Here is a 20,269-nt window from a genome sequence, read left to right as displayed (position 1 = left end):
TTCAAGGCCCGCCAAAAGCTCTGAAGAGCCAAACAGCAGGCAGTGAACAAAAGAATGGATAAAAGAAATGAATAAAAAATTTGAATAGAACTAAATAAAATGATTAAAAGCAGGAATAAAATTGTTAAAATGTAGAATAATATACAAGAAAACACAACAGACATAAAGAAAGTTTAACTGTTTCATTAAGAAGCCCCAACCGAGCTAGCAACGACAGACATCAAACCATACAGATACAGTTGTTCAAAGATTCACGGTTTTAAAACTGTTGCTTCAATCAGATTTAAACACAAAAAGTTTCTGTAGTCATTTGCAGGTAAATGTCATCATGTCTTTTACTAATGTCACCAATGGTTGCTGTATGGTTATTTTGTGAAGTTGTGCCCAATGCATCTTCAAACTGGTGGTGTGGCTACAAAGGGATGTTGCTTAACTCTTCTTCTCATCACTATTTCCTGCTAATAACATTAAAAATCGACCTGAAAAAAAAACAGGAGAGCGACAGCCTTCTGTTAAATTAGAGCAAACCATTTTTATCTCAGCTGCTAATTGTGTTATAAGTCCATTCCAGATGGAACCCATCCAGGCCTATCAGGTGGCTCGACAGAAACCAGAACCCTCTCTAAGGCACACAGGCTGTGTGGGTAATTAGGCAGGCAGCGATGCGAGGACGTCCGAAGCAGACGGTGATTGTTTGTGTCTGTTAAACTGAGATATGCTTCTGCCTCCATTTAGACGTCAGGTGGTATTATCCTAGGAGGCGATGTAGAATACTAATGCTCTCCTGTTTTCTGTGTTAATACTGCTTCTTCTGGTTCTTACCGCAGCAGTCTCATCTGAAAGGCATTCCTGCTATCAGATCGAAGCTGAGTGACTGCAGGATTCAATGAGCAGCTCATAAATTACAGTAAAACTGAGATAAACCATAACTGAATTTCCTTCTCAAATGGCAACGCTTAGAAGCTTCCTTCACTTACCAACCACTGCTTCTATGTTATCATGAGCGACCCAAGTATCCTGTAGCAGAGCTACAAAAACATAATCAGCAAATCTGGGCTGATAAAATGTTCTATCTGGGATCTGCAACTGCTCCTGCACTGCTTTTTGATCTCATTATAATTCATCCCTCAAAAAAAAACTAAAATTAATTCAGTGAAATCATCATTTCTTAAAATCTTCTCCAAAGTGGAAAGAACTGAGGAAAAATATAAAGAACCTTCATTTTTTGTAAATCTACTAAAAGGCAGTAAAGGCTTCTGTTTCAGCAGGATTTGAATTTTTATTTCAGCAAAAATCACATTAAAATAAAACGCAGATGCAGAAACAAGGAAGACCAAGGATCACAGCAGACAGGTCAGGGAGAAGGTTGTAGAGATGTTTAAAGCAGGATTAGGTTCTAAAACAATATCCCAAGATTTAAACATCTCACAGAACTCTGTTCAATAAATCATCTGAACAAGGAGAGAGGATGGACCAATGGCAGACCTACCAGGACACCTAAACTGACAGGCAAGGAGAGCATTAATCAGTGACGCAGCCAAGAGGCCCATGATAGCTCTGGAGGAGCTGCAGACACCCATAGCTCAGGTGGAAGAATCCCTGGACAGAACAACTATTAGTCAAGCTCTCCACAAGTCAGGCCTTCATGAGAGAGTGACAATAAGAGAAGCCACTGTTGAAATTAAGCAATAAGAAGTCGTGTTTGCGGTTTACAACAAGGCCTCTTGGGGGACACATGTTGAAGAAGATGCTCTGGTCATATGTGGCCAGAATTTTAATTTTTGGCCAATATGTGTGAAAACTAATACCACACAACATCCTGAACACAATATTCTCACTGTGAAACATGGTGGTGGCAGCATCATGCTGTGGGAATGCTTGTCTTCATCAGGGACAGGAAGCTGGATGGAGAAAACATCAGTTTTATTTGTTTTTAAATTTAGAGCGAGTTCACAATAGCAGTCATGTCTTTATGGTTTACAGAGAGTGACTTTTAAACTGAACAAACTCTTACATAAAACCCAGTTCAGTCTAAAAGGTTGCATTCGATTTTAAATAAATTTGCTGTAATAAATGTATCTAATGAAATCTCTGGATTGCTTCACTACCCTGAACTCTCCACGTCTGGCTCTAACCTTAAGGTTGATTTTAAGCTGCTTGTTTTGTCGTCTTGTCCCAGTCACTGTTCCACTTACCCGTCTTCAGGAGGCTGGTTCTCCACTACCATCTGTCAGAACAGGTTCTGGAGAAGTGTAAGAGCCACACAGTGAGTAACGACACAGTGGCGTATACTTTCACTGTCATTTTCATCAAATAACGTTTTATTCTCAATATTTCCCTCCTGCAGAGGGGAATATTGTTTTTTTATATAAATTGTCCTTAAAAGCTGTCTCCATTTAAAAGCCTCGTGACTTTAAGCTGTGATGTTTGACTGAGACTTTATGACGACAGGACAAGAGGAACATAGCTTTCATGCAGGAGCTGCGGTGCCTGTTCGCCCTCATGGTGGGATCGACTCGCAGGTTTGTGGATCCCTCCGCTGCGGTGGAGTTACTGCGAGACGCCTTTAGGACAAGCGAGGCTCAGCAGGTACGAAGAACACCTGCAGCTCTTTCCTGGAAACAGCATACCTGGAGAATCCACTTTTAATGCCAACCTTGCTTGCAGATAAAGAACGTGTGTTTCATGTCTCAGTCACACTGGGCAGCACTCAGCAACACCTCATAATCAGCTGTAGACCAGTTTAGCTTTCTGGTTTCCCTGGAGTATGGCGCCATCGCTGCTGTAGCAGCTGGGAATTTAATGAATGTGCTGCACTGATATGGATACAGTCTCAAGTTGACAGATTGAAGAAAGTTCTCAAAATTAGATGCAGATTTTAGTTATTTATTTAAAATTGAAGTTTATAGGTCAAGGTTACTGTTAAAAACACAACAACACAAACAGTGATAACAGTACACACTCACCAGCCACCTTATTAGGTACACCTGTTCAATTGCTCGTTAGCAAAATTAGTAAATCTCAGAGGAATGTTTCTCACACCTTTTTCATGCCATGCCATGAAGAATCCGGGCAGTTCTGAAGGCTGGAAGGGGGCCAACCCGGTATTAGCAAACACGGAAATCCACAAACACCTCTCTCTACATACCTTTCTTTCTGTTGTTTTTTTGAACTTCATATCATCTCTACATTGTTACCATGTATTTAGGAGACGTGTTTTAACTCAAATTAACAAGCAAAGCAGCTTTTCGGTATGAGTCTGAATATATACAATTAAAAGGGCAGGGACAGTTTTCATGTTCTGCCACACTGCACATCAAGATGTTCATGTCTTAGCCTTGAAGGGGAATGTCTGGCCATCAGTTCGTGACCTTAAGCTCAAACACACTCGAGTTCTGTAGCAGGATAATGACCCAAACCACACAAGTCCACCTCTGAATGGCTTAAATAAAAAATAAAGGTTTTTAGAGTGGCCTAGTCAAAGTTTACACAAAAATACAGATTGATGCTGACAATTTATTGTCAACCAGATCTCATCCCTCACTGGTTCAGCTTAGCATATTTTAATAATGAATATATTGAAATTATTAAGTGTTTTGTTATTAGATATATTGTTAAATGTCTTCATCTGTTACTTCCAGGATGTCAGTGAGTTTTCCCACAAACTGCTTGACTGGTTAGAGGATGCATTTCAACTGGCTGCCAATGGAAAGTAAGTCATTAGTTAAAGCTGTCAGTGTCAGCTGTGTCTGCTACTTTTTAATGAATCAATAATTCAATTTTACATCGAGCTTTATGTTCAGGAACGCAGAAGACAAGCAGCAAAACCCAATGGTCCAGCTTTTCTACGGCACCTTTGTGACAGAGAGGCGACATGAAGGTATGTGCTTTATGACTCGTTTCATTCCGTCATGCTGGCATCCACTGGGGTTCCAGTCTCATCTGTGTGGTTGGGTTCAGGCAAGACGCTGTATAACATTGAGCAGTTCGGTCAGTACCCCCTGCAAGTCAATGGCTTCAACAACCTGGACGAATGCCTGGAAGGTGCCATGGTTGAGAAGGAGATCGAGTCGCTGCACTCAGATCACGCCGTCACGTCTGGACGAGAGGTGAGCAGCTCAAAATAGCAAAAACACTGAATATCCTGTACATTTTCTGTCTTTCTGCTAAGAGTCTTTGTGTCTTCTCTGGCTTGCAGAGGTGGTTCAAAAAACTACCGCCCGTCCTGACCTTTGAACTTTCTAGATTTGAATTCAACACTCAGCTCGGGCGTCCCGAGAAGATACACAAAAAATTAGAGTTTACACAAATCATTTACATGGACAGGTAACCAATAAAACAAACTATAATTTCTTACAGAAATACCTTCAGCTGCATCTTAGTGAATTTATATTTCTAGTAAATCAGTTCAAAAAGTGAAACTCATAAGATATATAGACTTATTACCCACACTGCAATATATTTCTAGTGTTTCTTAATCCTGTTTATCCTTTTTATTGGTCTGATATTCAAATTTCACTCTAAGGCAAAATCTTCAGAATGAACGAACATTATATCACTGTGTGTGAAATAGATGTATAAGAGTTGAATGAATGGGATAAAATAACATTTGAAGGACCTTTTAACTGAGATGCACACGTATGTTTTATTTGACAGATATCTTCACAAAAACATAGAACAGACCAATGAGAGGAGAGGGGAAGTAAAGAAACTCAAGGAGCAACTCGCCGTCCTTCAGCAGAAACTCGAGTGGTAAGAAATGTCCAGCAGAGATGAGTTCAGTAACAATAACAAGTTTATTCAAGTCGATCCTGTCAATTATCATAGTTTAACATGATCCACGGAAACTAAAGAGGTAGATAACAAAGAATTAAACTTGAGAATCTTGCAAAACACAGATTTAAAGGAAAACAAGAAGTATAAAAGAAGAATATAAAATGCCAGACCAAGAACTGAAGATTAAGCAACTCTATGAGGAGATACAAATACATCAAACTGAGAAACCAAAGAGCAAAATCTGAACACCGAAGCAGCAGATCATCATTAGTCTTTATCTAAATGTCTTTTGTCTCTGGTCATAGTTATAAAAACTATGGCTCTGGACCTATGAAGTATCCTCTGGCTGACATGCTTCAGTTTGTTCTGGAGTTTGCCACAACCAAACCCACCAGTGTGTCCCCAGCTGAAGACCCAAGACTTGCCACGTCTTCACCAACTGCTACAAGCCACCCTCTCTCTGAAGCCATCGCCAAGGACAGCAGGTGCGTTGGCCTTTTCCCTCGTCTACAAAACAAATCACAGAGCCTAGAGCTGAAAAACGCTGACTTCAATTCTTCTCTTCATCAGTGAACCTGGAGAAAAAGATTCCTCAGACGGCCTGGTTTCCAGTGTTTCCAACTGCCAGCAGATGCCCATTTACAAGCCTTTTACCCAGTGTAAGCACCCCTCTGACTGCCCACTACACCCAGCACCTCACAGCGCCACTGATGAAGAGCTGCACTTCGTTAAGACCTGCCTACGGCGCTGGAGGACCGAAGTAGAGCACGACATAAACGGTATGCCAAAGAAATCACTCATAATATTCGCGAAGCCATTGCTTTTAAACTGCCGCTACTCTTTGTTTTCTATAAAGTAAATGGGACGGGGAATAAAATGCCAGCTTTAGATATATATAAAGTTCCACACCTGTATACAAATTTCCTAGTATTTAAGTTAATGTTGCTAGTGGAAAAACGTTATACTCTTGCAAATTTGCTCATGTGACAAATTATGTCCAGCTTAATACAATATGGACCTGGTCTGTGTCTGTAATTTCTGACTGAGCTATACAGGTATAGCTAAAAAATCTAATCAAATTATAATAATAAAAGCAGTAAACAATAACAACACAATAACATAAATGATAAAAGGCAAAAAGACAGTGATGCAGTGACTGGCCTACAGGTCATGTTCTCTGAAGTTAAAAGCCAGAGTAAAAAGAAGAGTTTTTAAGAGATTTAAATTTATCAAGACCTCACAGAAATAGGGAGACCTTTCGAGAGTTTAGAAGCTGCAGTTGACAAGTCTCTGTCTCCCCAAGTCACAAGTTGAGTCCTAGGAACCACCAAGAGCATTGGATCTTCAGATCTCAGAGCTCTACCAGGGTGCTAACTATGTAGCAGCCCAGAAAGATAAGGAGGTGCAGGACCATTTAAGCATTTAAAACCAAGATTACATTTTTTAAAACAATTCTAGAAGAAGCAGGCAGCCAGTGAAGAGAATGCAATATTGGGGTACTGTGCTCATACCGTCTAGGACCAGTTGGGGACAGCGGAGGAGAGACTGGTCAATCCCACTATTAGGGGGGTTGCAGTAGTCCAGTTCAGAAAAGATAAAAGCATGAATGACCTTTGTAAGGAAAATAAGGCTTGACTTTCTAAATAGCCTTAGATGATAAAAACTAGACTGGACTACTGCACTGACCTGTCTGTCAAATTTGAAGTTATCAAAAATAACCCCAATATCCCTAATAAAATGACCAATGGTCAGTTTTCCCAAACCCAATGACTTATGTTTTATTTTCATTTAAGTAAAGACAAAATTGAAAACTAAAGGAGACAAAGCGTTTTCTTTTGTGGCTCCAAAACTCTGGAACTCCCTTCCTCTGGTTCTGAGATCAGCAGACTCGGTGGTTTCCTTTAAAGGCCAGCTAAAAACTTCTTTCTTTAAAATCAGCTTTTGTTTAATTTTCTCTTATGTATTTCTTTTTGTTGAAGCACTTTGTGATTTATATCTTGAAAGGTGCTATATAAATAAAGTTTTACTTATTTATTTACTAAAGGACGTTCAGCTCATTCATGTTTTAACATCCTATACACACCAGATTTTAAAGGTAAATAAATCTGGATGTCATCTGCATAACAATTAAATCACACATTATATTTAAGTGCTGTACCCTTCACAACCTCTCCAGTTGTGATAATAAATGTCATGATCCACTGTGTCAAAGGCAGCAGTGAGATCAAGAATTAAAACAGAAAAAGAATCCACAGTTAAAAGCTGTCTGTCTTCTGGACATTTGTCCAGTCACCAGTCTTCTCCATGATTGTGTCTCCTGCTAACCCAGATTGAGAGACTATTTAGAGGCTCAGGAAACCTTTGCAGGTGTTTTGAGTTAATTAGCTAATTAGCGTGTGACACCATGAGTTTCCAATATTTCACGTTTTAACAATTTTCTAATCTTCTAAGACACTGAACTGTGGATTTTCATTATCTGTAAGCCAGAGTCATCAAAATTACAAGAAAAAAAGCCTTGAAATATTTCACTCTATGTGTATTGAATCTAAATCAGAATAAAAATCAGAATTATTTTATTAATCTCCTCAGGGAAATTCAACTTTGAACACAGCTCCAGAATCAAGAAGAAAGCAATATAAGTAGAGGAAATCTACTAATATTGAATAAATTAACTTTCTCACAATAGTTTTTGAGATGCACCTGTTTTAAAAGGCAATATTTCTAGATTTATAAAAGTCTGTTTTCAGTCTAAGCTTGTGTTGTTTTTGTGTTGCAGAGCTAAAGACCAGCATAGACAAGCTCACTCAGACATTCGAAGGCATGTACTCAGACAACAGTCTCTGCCAGGTAAGGCTTCCTTGGATTACAAACGTTTTCACAACTAAAAAGTGTTGGGCCTCCTTTCATCTGATACATGTAAATAAAATCCACCTTAACCTTCTGTGAAGGCCTCAGGCGTTCTTTAGAGAACAACCAGCATCATGAAGACCAAGGAACACAGCAGACAGGTCAGGGAGAAAGTTGTGGAAAGGTTTAAGGCAGGGTTGGGTTCTAAAACAATATCCCAAGCTTTGAACGCCTCCCAGAGCTTTGTTCAATCCATCATCTGAACATGGAGAGAGGATGGACTAACTGCAGACCTACTAGGACATGGATGTCCACTTAATATAACGGGCTGGTATCTCTGGAGGAGCTGCAGGGATCCACATCTCAGGGGGGAGAAGCTGTCAACAGAAAAATTGTTAGTCATGCAGAAGGGTGGTAACAAGAAAGCAAAAAAAAAGTCCATTTAAAGTTTGTCACAAGCGTGAAAGGGAGTGCTCTGGTCAAATTCAACATTTAGGGCTAGATGAATGCTACGTGTTGCAAAAAAATTCCCCTAAACACTTTATCCTTACAGTAAATCATGGTGGTGGCAGGATCAAGCTTTGGGGTTTGCTTTTTCTGAGCGAGGAAAAGGAAGCTGGTCAAAGATGGTGGATGGAGCTAAATGCAGGACAATGGTTTAAAAAAACCTGTTAGAAGTCCCAAATGTACATCCAAATCTACAATAGGTTGGTTTAGATCAGCCCATGTTAATGTGTCAGAAAGGCTCAGTCAAAGTCAAGACTTCAATTTAATTTAGAATCTGTGGCAAGACTTAAAAACTGATGTTCACAGACACTCTTCATCCAATCTGACTGAGACTGAGACTGGATTGCAAAGAAGAATGGGCAAAAATGTCTATAGATGAGCAAAGCTGGTAGAGACAAACCCCTAAAGACCTGCAACTCTAATTGAAGCAAAAGGTGTTTGTGCTAAATTTTTACTTGACTTGCTGAAAACAAATGCATGCTATGCCTGCACAATATCATGCAAATATAATGTCATCACAATATCTGTGTGTGCAATATTAATACTGGAATAAACCATTTAAAATGTGATATTTGTTTGCCATTCTAAACAGTGACAATATCACGCTTTCACACCAGTGTGATGTTCCTTCTGCTTGATGGCGTCTCCCTGTAGTAGATCCTCACACCTGACACATATGATGGAGCCCAAGATGCTTAAGGTCACAGCGAGCATTGGAGCCACAGATGGGACAGGGAAGAGTGTGGAAATGGTTGATTTATTGCAGCTGATATGGTCATCGCAATATTTACCAATCACACCCTTAGCGCAGGGTTTTTTTATATATCATGCAGCCCTAATGCATGTCAATCTTTTCAAGTTGCTATTTATAAAAAAAGAAGTTGAAAACGATGTATTGTTATTCCTCTGCTTCACAGTTACGCATTACATTGTGTTGGTCATTAACATACAATGGCTTGTAAAAGTATTCAGCCCCCCTGAGTCAATACTTTGTGGAATCACCTTTTGCTGCAATTACAGCTGCAAGTCTTTCAGGGTACGTCTCCACCATCTTTGCACATCCAGTGACTGAAATGTTTGCCCATTCTTCTCTGCAAAACAGCTCAAGATCAATCAGATTAGATGGAGAGCGTTTTCAGATCTTGCCACAGATTCTCGATTGGGTTTAGGTCTGGACTTTGACTGGGCCATTCTAACACATGAATATGTTTCGTTTTAAACCATTCCATTGTAGCTCTGGCTTCATGTTTAGGGTGGTTGTCCTGCTGGAAGGTGAACCTCCGCCCCAGTCTCAAGTCTTTTGCTGACTCCAACAGGTTTTCTTCCTAGATTGCCCAGTATTTGGCTCCATACATCTTCCCATCAACTCTGACCACCTTCCCTGTCCCTGCTGAAGAGAAGCAGTCCCAGAGCATGATGCTGCCACCACCATATGTAACAGTGGGGATGGTGTATTCAGAGTGATGTGCAGTGTTAGTTCTCCGCCACACATAGCGTTTTGGATTTTGGCCACAAAGTTTTTTTGGTCTTGTCTGACCAAAGCACCTTCTTCCATATGTTTGCTGGGTCCCCAACATGGCTTCTGGCAAACTGGACTTCTTATGGTTTTCTTTTAACAATGGCTTTTTTCTTGCCACTCTTCCATAAAGACCACGACAGTGCACAACTAATAGTTTTCTGGCTGTGGACAGATTTCCCCACCTGAGCTGTGGATCTCTGCAGTTCTCTTGGCTGCATCTCTGATCAATGGTCTCTTGGTTCTGTGTAAGTTTGGGTGGACGGCCTTGTCTTGGTAGGTTTCCAGTTGTGCCATACTCTTTCCATTTCCAGATCCTGGATTGAACAGAGCTCCGTGAGATGTTCAAAGCTTGGGAAATCTTTTTATAGCCTAAACCTGCTTTAAACGTCTCCACAACTTTATCTCTGACCTGTCTGTTGTGTTCCTTGGACTTCATGATGCTGTTTGCTCCCCAATGTTCTCTTAACCAACCTCTGAGATCGTCACAGAGCAGCTGTAATTGTACTGAGATTAGATTAACCACAGGTGGACTCTATTTAGTCACTGGCAATTATCAGGCAACTTCTCAAGGCAATTGGTTGCACTCAGTAAAGAGGGCTTTTGCACACCGCACTTTTCAGTTTTTTACTTGTAAAAAATGTTTTAGATAATGTATAATTTTTGTTCCACCTCACAATTGTATACTTCTTTGTGTTGGTCTTTCACATAAAATTCCAATAAAATATAGTTATGTTTGTGGTTCTAGGGGTATGAATACTTTTACAACCCACTGTATAATCCCAGTAATATACATAGAAGTCTCTGGTTGTAAAAAAAAAGCTAATGTTTAAAATCATATGAAACTTTTAATAGGTGCCCTACAGACTGCATGCAGTGCTTGTTCATGAGGGTCAGGCGTCAGCAGGTCATTACTGGGCCTACATCTACGACCATGCTAACCAGCGCTGGATGAAGTACAACGACGTTAGCATCACCGAGTCTTCGTGGGAAGAGCTTGAAAGAGACTCTTTTGGGGGGATGACCAACGCCAGTGCATACTGCCTGATGTACATTGATGACAGGCTACCCCAGCTGATCACAGGTACACAAATGGCACCCATCATCGGTTCTTATTTGATCTATACCACTGATTGAAAGGTCTGATTTTCCATTGATTTGGTTTAAGGAAATTTATATAAAATAAAAGCTTAAAAGATCACCCATGGACAACAAGGAAGTAGTCCCCAAATTATAATCTGATCATCCAAACCATCAAATATGGTTTTTTAATTAAGCTCCATCCCAGCTACAGTGTCCTCCACAGGTTTTAGCACCTCTGATGAATAAAGGATATATTAACCTTTTATTGCAGCAGCATAATCTCACACAAAAAGTTGAAAAAACTCCAACCTTTAATTTGAGTATATTTGTACAGTGGGAAAAAAAACACAATGACAAATATTTGTTTTTACAAAATCATCAGTGCCACACTTATTGGCACCTCTGGGGTTAATACTTTGTCCAGTCTCTGTCTGTCAGCAGGAGAGAATTTAGTCTTCTCCTAAATAAATAAATCTTCCAGTGTGGGATTATGTCTCTGCAATAAAGGTGATTTGACTGTTTACACTGCTGTATCCTGCCGTGTGTCATGTTGGCACTGTGTGCTGACAAAAACATGCCTTTGGGAAACTGTCAAAGATGTGGCTGAATACATATTTCTTGAAAAAGCAGAAATCATGTTGCATGAATTTGGAGTAACAGCTCACAGGTTGTGCTCAGGATCATTTTATTGCCCTTCTTTTCTATATCATGTATTTACTTCACCCTGCCAATCCAAGCTAAATTTTGGCTTTTGATTACTGTTTAAATTTATGCATAACAGAAAGTGTGGTAATTGTAGCGTCGACATGTATGGAAAATGCATTCTCAGAGAGGTGGTCGCTGGGTTACATGAGAGTTTCAGAATATTAAAAAAATCAAGTCTTCCCTCCTGGATTTAATTTTAAGATATTGTAGTACAAGAAAATGGACAATTGTTTGTAAATACCAGGTGCTATCAGGCATTTTATTTATTTATAGTTATTTTAATGGGTATTTAAAGAAAAATTTAGTGTGTTTGTTGAGTAAACCTTCAACCTAACCATATGTTCCATCCACCCAGAAGACAAAGATGATGAGACAGGCCAGGTGCTTCATGGCATGGACTCCCTGCCAGCCACCCTCAGACGCTACGTTCAGGAAGATAACCGCTGGTTCCAGCAAGAGCTCAGCGAATGGGAGGAGCAGTTCTGCCAGACTGCCACCCCGCAGGAAGAGTCTGTGACCCCGGCGGAGCCTCCGAGCTCCAGTGTGGAGAGTCCACAGCAAATACCAGTCGAGCCAGCACCACAGTATGGACCTTCTGCTGAGGAGTTGGACCAAGGAGCTGTTTTAGAGCCACGATCAGACTCAGAAAAGAGAGAGGAGAAAACTGCAGATGCTGATTCCAGAGAAACGACTGAAGGTGTGTTATTCTGACTGGAATAAGCAAACAGCAATATGTTTCCTTAAGCCTGAACAAAATGTCATACTGTATAACACACTCGGCCACTATATTAGGTCTTACCAGAAAACATCTCTGAGACTTTTGGGAAAATATTCTGTTGACTGATGAGACAAAATAGGAACTTTTTAGAAGGTGTTGGTCCTGTTATATCTGGTGTAAAACTGACTAGCATTTCAGAAACAGAATATCATAACTACAGTCAAACGTGGTGGTGGTGATGTGAAGGTCTAGGACTGCTTTATTGCTTAAGGACCTGGACGATCCCCGTACCATAATATAGATTTCGGAGCGGTCTAGTCAAAGTCTAGACTTCAATCTACTTGACATGTGCCAAAATTCCTCCACAGCGATGCAAACAACTCTTTACCATTTATCACAAACATTTGATGGCAGTGGTTGCTGGAGTGGAACAACCAGTTCTTAGGGTTAGGGTATAATAACTCTCACATACAGCCAGGTTGGCTTGGCTAGCTTTTCTAAAATAAATGAAGTCGTCATTTAAAACCTGTAATTTGTAGTTATTGAGGTTATCTTTGTCTGATATTAATTTGATTGGTCGGAGGATCTGAAATATTTAGGTGTCACAAAAATACTTTTCACTGCACTGTTTTTATGGGAAAGTTTAGTTTGCTGTTGTCTTTTACTGGATGAGATTCATTCATTTTATGATCTAATGATAACCTTTGCTAATACATACATGTATATTAAATCAAGCTTCTGTTCATTTTATCCAACAGCAGAGGATTCAGAGTTTTTGCCCCCTTCTGCAAGTCCTGGCTGCCAAGCAGACGCCACCAACACCCCTGCAGTCAGCGACACCCTGGAACTGAGCCCAAACTCAGCTGAGCTGAGTCAGGTGGGAAAGTCCGTCCCCCTGCAACCTTACTCCGGTTATCCCTGCAGACTGTTTAGAGACACATTTTTACTTTTAAATTTGCAGTTTTTAGATTCCTGCTGTGCAGCTCAGTTGCTCAACTCTCTAATAAATGTTAAAATGTTTTCAAAAATGTAGAGACCATTAAAAATCATAAATGGTCCTGTATGGTAAAAAGTGAACCGAAGCCCAAAAACATCTGATTTTGTTCCTTGTGTCATTACCAGACCTCTGGGTTGGATGCAGAGCTTGGTAATCAGGCACCGTCTGAACTCCATGTGCACAGTGAGGTGGCAGGACTGAACTCTGAGGCTAATGATGAACCTGAAGCTTCCGGGGAGGCTCCTCGACACGCAGCAGATCCAGGAACTGAGAAACAAGAGCAGGAGGAGGTTCCAGCCAGGCAGAGGCAGACAGAGAATGAAGTCTCTGAGGTGGAGATCCCCAACGTGGGCAGGATCACGGTGAGGGCTGATGCTGATGGATACAATGAAGAGGTAAGGAAGTGACCGAGTAAGATATGATTTCAGGATCTAATGTGTCACCACAGAGGTGCCCACCTGTTGTCAGTTAAAATTAATTTGATTCACTTGAACAAAGGTTCAGCTGTTCTAATAGCAGTATTTTTACTTTTCTCATTTGCAAAAAATCTCAAATAATCTGTAAAGGAGCTGCTGTGTTTCCCAACAAGTACTGGATGTGTTCTACATGTTACAACGCTCTCCTGTATTCTACAAATGTCTGAAAACCTCCCAAACCCTTCTGGGAGAAAGTGTTTTGAACTTATAGAACCAAACTTGAACATTTGGACTTTAAAAGAACGGCATACCCTCAGTGAAAAATGGTGGTGGCAGTATCATGCTGTGGGGTTATTTTTCTTAGGATGGAACTGGGGTTTATTGTGAAGGTGGATAAAATACATTCCAATTTGATTCTAGTTGTCAACGTGAAGTTCAGTTTATAATTCAAATTGGTTAAAAAGTCTTCTGTCTAAACCAGGGGTCTGTAACTTTTACGATCCAAAGAGCCATTTTTACCCTCAGTCCAGCTAAATAAAACTCGTTTGGAGCCCCAAAAGTCACAGCACCTTTTGAAAACAGACAACGTATTAGTTTTGATATATAGCTGCTGTAGGAGTATTAAAGAACTGCCATTTTATTTCTATTTTTAGGTTTTAACATAAATAAAAATATAAAACTGCACTGGTCTGTTGTGGTGAAGAGAGAGCAGAGCTGAAAGGCGAAGCTCTTAATTTACCTGTTGGTCTACATTCCTTCCCTCGCCCATTGGCATGAACTTTGGGTCATGATCAAAAGAATGAGATCCCGGAGAGAAGCAGCTGAACAGTAAATTTATATATCTACATTTATGCTGAATTGCTGCTGACTTTAAAATGTTCCCTTAAATAAAGTAAAAATGCTGTTTCTATGATATTTTATAATCAATCACAAACCCAAGGAAATTTATCTCAGAAATTCTTTCAATATTAGTGTTTTGTGGAGGAATTTTGGCCCACTCTTCTTTACAGGATTGTTTTATTTCAAGGTTCATAGATGATTTTCTATGGTTTCATTTACTAAGTTACAAAAAACCTGAGATTCTGACAGTTGCATGCTAACTTTCTATGATCAGAATCATAATGTCCTTTATTGTCTTTGTCACAAGTACAACAAATTGAGTATTTCTGTGTGAAACTTTCTGTCTTTGTCTGCCTTACTGTGTTATTTCCTAGATGATGCTGACCCCTGCTATGCAAGGTGTCATCCTGGCCATAGCCAAGGCCAGACAAACATTTGACAAAGAAGGCTCCGAGGCCGGCCTCATCAAGGTAAGATATGCAGATGTTTAAGGACATTGATTTGACTCACATCAACATGGAAATGCATTCATCTACAACATGGATGGATTAGAGTTTGAAGTGTTTCAAATTGTGAAAAAGAATGTAGAAATGACTCTGACCTTTAACATGCTGAGTTCACTTTCCGCAATGTTTGCTTTTTCGTAAAATAGATTTTTCATGATTATAGACACATTTTAAGTCAAATGCTAACTTCCCCCCTGGTGTTACAGGCCTTCCATGAGGAGTATTCCCGCCTGTATGAGCTCTCCCAGGAGGAGATCACGCCCCAGGAGGACGCTCGTCTGCAGCACGCTCTGGTTTACTTCTTTCAGAACAAGGCGCCCAATCGCGTCATTGAGAGGACTCTGCTGGAGCAGTTTACAGACCGCAACCTTAGCTTTGATGAAAGGTGTGCAAACAGACAAACAGCTCCTTTTTCATTCTGTGATAGTTGTCTGCGTGGGGTTGGTCAGGCTCTTTGAGCCATCGTCACCATGTGGGATGACTGTAATGAAAAACGCACTCCTAAAACTCTAGTGAAGGAGAATCCTCTCTTTAAATTAAGAGAAAGGCCTTTGTGGAGAACAAATTATTCTTTGAAAGATTTATTTTAACAACACTCCATAACTGGAAAAAAAGCCACACAATGTGCATCTTCTGCCATCTAGTGCCCAAAGCAGAGACCTGCTAGTTGTGAGAATATTTTATCTGCATCATTAAACTTCAGTTGTCCTTCTTGTGCATGCAGGGCCATCAGCATAATGAGGGAAGCCCGAGCCAAGCTTCGCCTCATTAAGCCAGAAGATATGGACATGGAGGAATACATGGTACTGTCCGGTTTATCCAACCCAGTGTGAAATTCTTCCAGATGGGCCTCGGCCAAACTTTGTCTTAGTGATGCATGTCTGTAATTTGTGTGGTTAGTTGGTCCTAATTTATTCATTGTTAGTGGAAATTGATCCGCCTTATTCAGGTCTGTTGTTTGAGGAACAACACATTAAACATCAAGCATCTTCAAGATGTAACGCTGGAAAAAATTATCTGAATTTCAGATATAATTTTACTTGCTGAATGGCAGTTAGCTAAAATGGCAGGAAAACATAAAGTAGGGGATTCTATTAAATAACATATTAAGCTACAGTGCCCCCTTACAGATTTCTTATTTGTCACATTTCATGTTTCAGATCATCCAACAAATTTTTATATTCAGTATTACTTGAGTAAATACAGGTTTGTTTTGGGTAGTTTTTGCGCCTTAATAAATAAAATCCTAATTTAAAAAGCTGCTTTTTGTATTTACTCGGGTTATAAATGAATCCCTACCACCGCCTGAGCCACCGTCTGATGTTACCATTTGTTTTATGATCAGAAACATTCCAGAATAAATCTCTAAGGGGCTTAATACTTTTTCACAACTCTGTAATTCAATTCAAAAACACTGTTATTGATAAACGGGGTCAAATTTGAAATTTTGCAAGTAAAAGTAGTGAAATTCCTGTGTATGTTACCAAGTGTTCAATGTTTTACCAATTTCCAAATGTTTAATCTTATTAATTTATTTATCTGAATACTGGGAATTTCAGCTTGGAGTATTTAAACCCTCTGACGTGTAGTTAGAAGGAGAACTATGCACCCTATATCCTGGGATAATAAGACAGCTGAAAACTGTTTTTAACTGTTTCTTACAGTGACAACAAAATAAAAACTTAATTTTAACCTTATCGTCAATATGCAATAAGTTAAGATTGTTGAGAGGGGTTTTTGTATCGCATAAAAAGATAATAGTGATTCCTCTTTTTTTCAACCATAGCTTGGCATACAGTAGATGTATCTTCAGAGTTTATGAAACTGTGCCTGCTGAACCCCTGCCTGTAAATCTGCTCTCATACACAAAAAACAAAGATGATTTTATATTCATACAACACCAAGTGAAACCATAACTACCTGATGCATCTCCCTACAGTGTACTAACATTATTCAAGAAAAAACTAAACAGACGTTGGTTTCTGTGTGTGTGTTTTCTTGCAGCAGTGGCATGATGACTACAGGGACTTCAGGACTGTGTTTGTTTATTTGCTGACGGGGCTGGAGCAGTATCAGCATGGAAAGTAAGAAACTATTCTCTATTTCCATACAGTGCTTTGCAAAAGTATCTTCCTCGTTAAACATGTTCATTTGACAGAAAACAAATACTGTAAGTGGAGGGAAACAAACACAGCATGTCACCCTGAACACATCAACCACATTGTGACTCATGGTGGTAGTAGCATCACGCTGTGGGAAAGTTATCTTGGCAGTGACAGGAAGCTGATTAGAATTTGCTGAGCCTAAACATACAGAGAGAGCTACAATGGTATGGTTTAGATCAGTGGCGATTGCTCTAAGACTGCAAGGGAAGCTCAGCTTCCCCTAAAATGTCAAAAAATAAGTGATCAAATATATACTGTTGTGTGTATATGTCATTGACTAAATATGCGCTACAACGCGCTCAACTTTTGTTCAGAATCAGCTTCTTATCTCTGGTAACAACGTGGCTTTCCTCTCACTCATTCCTGCAGCTTCACAGCGCTTTAAACAGGAGTTCAATAGCGAAGCAAAAATGCTGGGCTTTGTCCCGCCCATCGGACGATTAGCGTCTCTGGGGGTCTATGGGGCAGTGGGCTGGCCTCTCTGGCCCAGACGCTCAGCTTCTGCATGATGATTGGATGATCTGTCTGAGCCTGAATCCCTTTTTGATTGACAGCGAAATGAGCGAATCAGCGATCTTGAAATTGAGCTTCCCCTCCTTGAAAGACCAGCATCCGCCACTGGTTTAAATCAATGCTTATTCATGTGTTAGACTCAAAGTGGCCTAGTCAAAGGCCAGACCTAAATGAACTTATAAATTGTGTAAAAAGTGTTTCAAATCCATCTTACTGAATAACAATGAACTAAAGCAGCAGAAAATACCTCCAAAAAGTAAAATAGGGGCTTCTGTTAGGTAATTTACTAACTTTACTTTAAACTGAATATATTGTACATACAGATGTGCATATATATTCATTTTCAAACATAAATACACGGTTTGATCTAGCATCCCTCAGTATTTAAACTCACCAATCTGCTTTAAATTTGTTAGAGAACACCTTTGGTTTTTGGTGCTTATTTTGGTTTATTTCTAACTGTGTCACAGGTTGCGAGAGGCTTTGAACTACTTGGCTCATGCATATGAGACCAATGTCACCCTGCTGAGAAAGGGAGAGAGGCATGGTGTTAACAAGGCTCTTATTGCTGTTTACAGAAGAAAGTGCCTCACTGTGAGTAAATCAACACTTGTAACCAGTGATGTTTCAGTCCTCAGCCTAAAAGGGCAATTTAACTAAATGTTTCTCTATTAAAGAGGTCTTGACTTACACTAGAGGAAACTTTAAAGGTCATTAAAGTCATTGCTGGGACCCATACAAAGTCCATCTGACATGTTCTGACATCCTACCAGTGGTTGCTTAAGTATTTTTCTCTGGACCCGAACTTTGGACATGGATGCAGACTAACATTCCCTTATTTAGGCTTTCTCTGCAGCAGGACTGAGGTTGGGGTAGATTCCCCAGTAAAAAAAAGATGTGGTTTATTCACAAATTTGTGGAGTCCCACAGTATTTAGAGCAGATTTTTCATCTTATTGACTGTTTGATGGATTCAGGCCATAAAGCTGAGGTTAAAATATTTTTTAACTCAAGAAACCAATTAGTTTAGTAATTAATTAATTATATTGTTGTTGCTTCAATCTTTAGCTACAAGTTTACATGGATCCAGTCCTAGTTTTAATCATTATTTTGATTAGGAAAGGCAGACATATTACTAAGTGACCATTCCCCTGTACACAGTTTTCAGACCCAGTCCCTGTTTTGGATTTTCATTTAAAGCCAAAAATAAATTAAATTTTTAATATAAGAATAGAAAGGCTATATATTAAAAATACAAACAAAGCTAAAAGAAACAAACCCCGAAACCAGCAAGAAAGGTTTCTCCTAATCTGACTCCGAACCTGGAAAGTCAGACGTTTCTCACTAACCCTCAACTTAAAAATCCAAAATGGCTGCCATCTGTTAATTCACAATACTGACAGCTCGAGTCTCATTTAATCTTTCACACAGGATTTTCACATAGCAGTGCACATCCTCTGGGAAAAAGTTCCTTTATTGGTAGAATCCATAAAAGTACAAAAAAAAACACGTAAGATTTATAATAGTGGCTAGCTTGTCACTGAGCAGAGCAGCTAGTTTTTCCCACTGTTTTTTTTTAAACTGGTCCATGGCTGAGTTTGGTTGGATGTTTTTCCCAGATTTATGAGGTAAATAAGTGGTCACTAGCTTGAAAAACTAATTTTGTGTCGTTTTTGGTCTTGGCTTACTTGTTCTATGTCACATTAAGCAAATAATTAGCGTAGTCTTTCTCTTGTAAATGGTTGACACCAGAGTTTCATCTGCTACCACTATAAGTGTCCCATGTACCACCAATGGTACTCATACCAGAGTTTGAGAACCCGGGTTGAACACAGGTCTGGTAGACCTATTGGAGTTCTGTGCTCATAACATAATCACAAAGAGATGTTGACACAGGTCCATTCAAGCATTTCTGAAAAAACAACTCAATTCATTTTGTAAAACTCAAAACTTAGAATGTTTAAAAACAAAGAAGTTCAAATAAAATGAGAAATTGTTTTTGAAGATTTCACAAATTGAAATCTGAAAATGAAGCGTTCATATGTGTTAAATCCCCTTTAATCGGATATCCAAAAATAATTTCCAGTGCAACCATTTTCCTTCAGAAGTCACCTAATTAATATTCCACCTGTGTGGGATTTAATCTTATAAATAGAGTTGTTCTGTTTCTGGCCTCAGAGGTCTGTTGGAGAACATTAGAGAGCAAACAGCCCACAAAGACCAAGGACCACAGCAGACAGGTCAGGAAGAACACCCTGGAGAAGTTTAAAGCAGGGTTAGGTTCTAAAACAATATACCAAGCTTTGAACATCGGACAGAGCTCTGATCAATCCATTATCTAAACATGGAGAGAGGATGGACCAACTGCAGACCTACCAAGACATAGAGGTCCACCTAAACTGACTGGCTGGGAAGGAGTGCGTGAATCAGAGCAGCCAAGATGCCTTTGGTAACTCTGGTGGAGCTGAAGTGATCCTCAGCTCAGGTGAGAGGACAACAATTAGTTGGTTCTCCACAAATGTGGGCTTCATGGAAGAGTAGCAAGACGAAGGTAATTGTTAATAGAAAGCTATATGAAGTCCAGTTTGCAGCTCTGTTTAGCTTCTGACACCACTGTGCAAAGTCATCTATCAGTCAGGGTTTGTCCTAACAAGAAACCATGTGTAGACGGCACAATGTGG

At 39.7% G+C, this 20,269-nt stretch overlaps 1 protein-coding gene across 3 annotated transcripts in view; it reads left to right on the top strand.

Annotated features, from left to right (window-relative positions):
* Nucleotides 1-20,269, top strand: part of usp28 (ubiquitin specific peptidase 28) — a 60,357-nt gene that overhangs the window by 34,658 nt on the left and 5,430 nt on the right. For 2 of the 3 annotated variants that reach the window (XM_047379158.1, XM_047379160.1), the window contains 19 exons: nt 2,180-2,266; nt 2,452-2,589; nt 3,642-3,712; nt 3,804-3,880; nt 3,961-4,109; nt 4,199-4,326; nt 4,657-4,752; nt 5,082-5,261; nt 5,347-5,555; nt 7,553-7,623; nt 10,502-10,730; nt 11,790-12,131; nt 12,911-13,029; nt 13,275-13,544; nt 14,780-14,875; nt 15,118-15,296; nt 15,636-15,714; nt 16,916-16,995; nt 18,060-18,183. In XM_047379158.1, the coding sequence (XP_047235114.1) occupies nt 2,180-2,266; nt 2,452-2,589; nt 3,642-3,712; nt 3,804-3,880; nt 3,961-4,109; nt 4,199-4,326; nt 4,657-4,752; nt 5,082-5,261; nt 5,347-5,555; nt 7,553-7,623; nt 10,502-10,730; nt 11,790-12,131; nt 12,911-13,029; nt 13,275-13,544; nt 14,780-14,875; nt 15,118-15,296; nt 15,636-15,714; nt 16,916-16,995; nt 18,060-18,183 (2,724 nt within the window). The remainder of the gene's footprint in view (nt 1-2,179; nt 2,267-2,451; nt 2,590-3,641; nt 3,713-3,803; nt 3,881-3,960; nt 4,110-4,198; nt 4,327-4,656; nt 4,753-5,081; nt 5,262-5,346; nt 5,556-7,552; nt 7,624-10,501; nt 10,731-11,789; nt 12,132-12,910; nt 13,030-13,274; nt 13,545-14,779; nt 14,876-15,117; nt 15,297-15,635; nt 15,715-16,915; nt 16,996-18,059; nt 18,184-20,269) is intronic. The other variant, XM_047379159.1, reaches the window with a different exon arrangement.

Source organism: Girardinichthys multiradiatus, chromosome 11, assembly GCF_021462225.1.
Source record: "Girardinichthys multiradiatus isolate DD_20200921_A chromosome 11, DD_fGirMul_XY1, whole genome shotgun sequence".
Taxonomy (NCBI): Eukaryota; Metazoa; Chordata; class Actinopteri; order Cyprinodontiformes; family Goodeidae; genus Girardinichthys; species Girardinichthys multiradiatus.
This window is presented reverse-complemented; position numbering and strand designations above follow the sequence as displayed.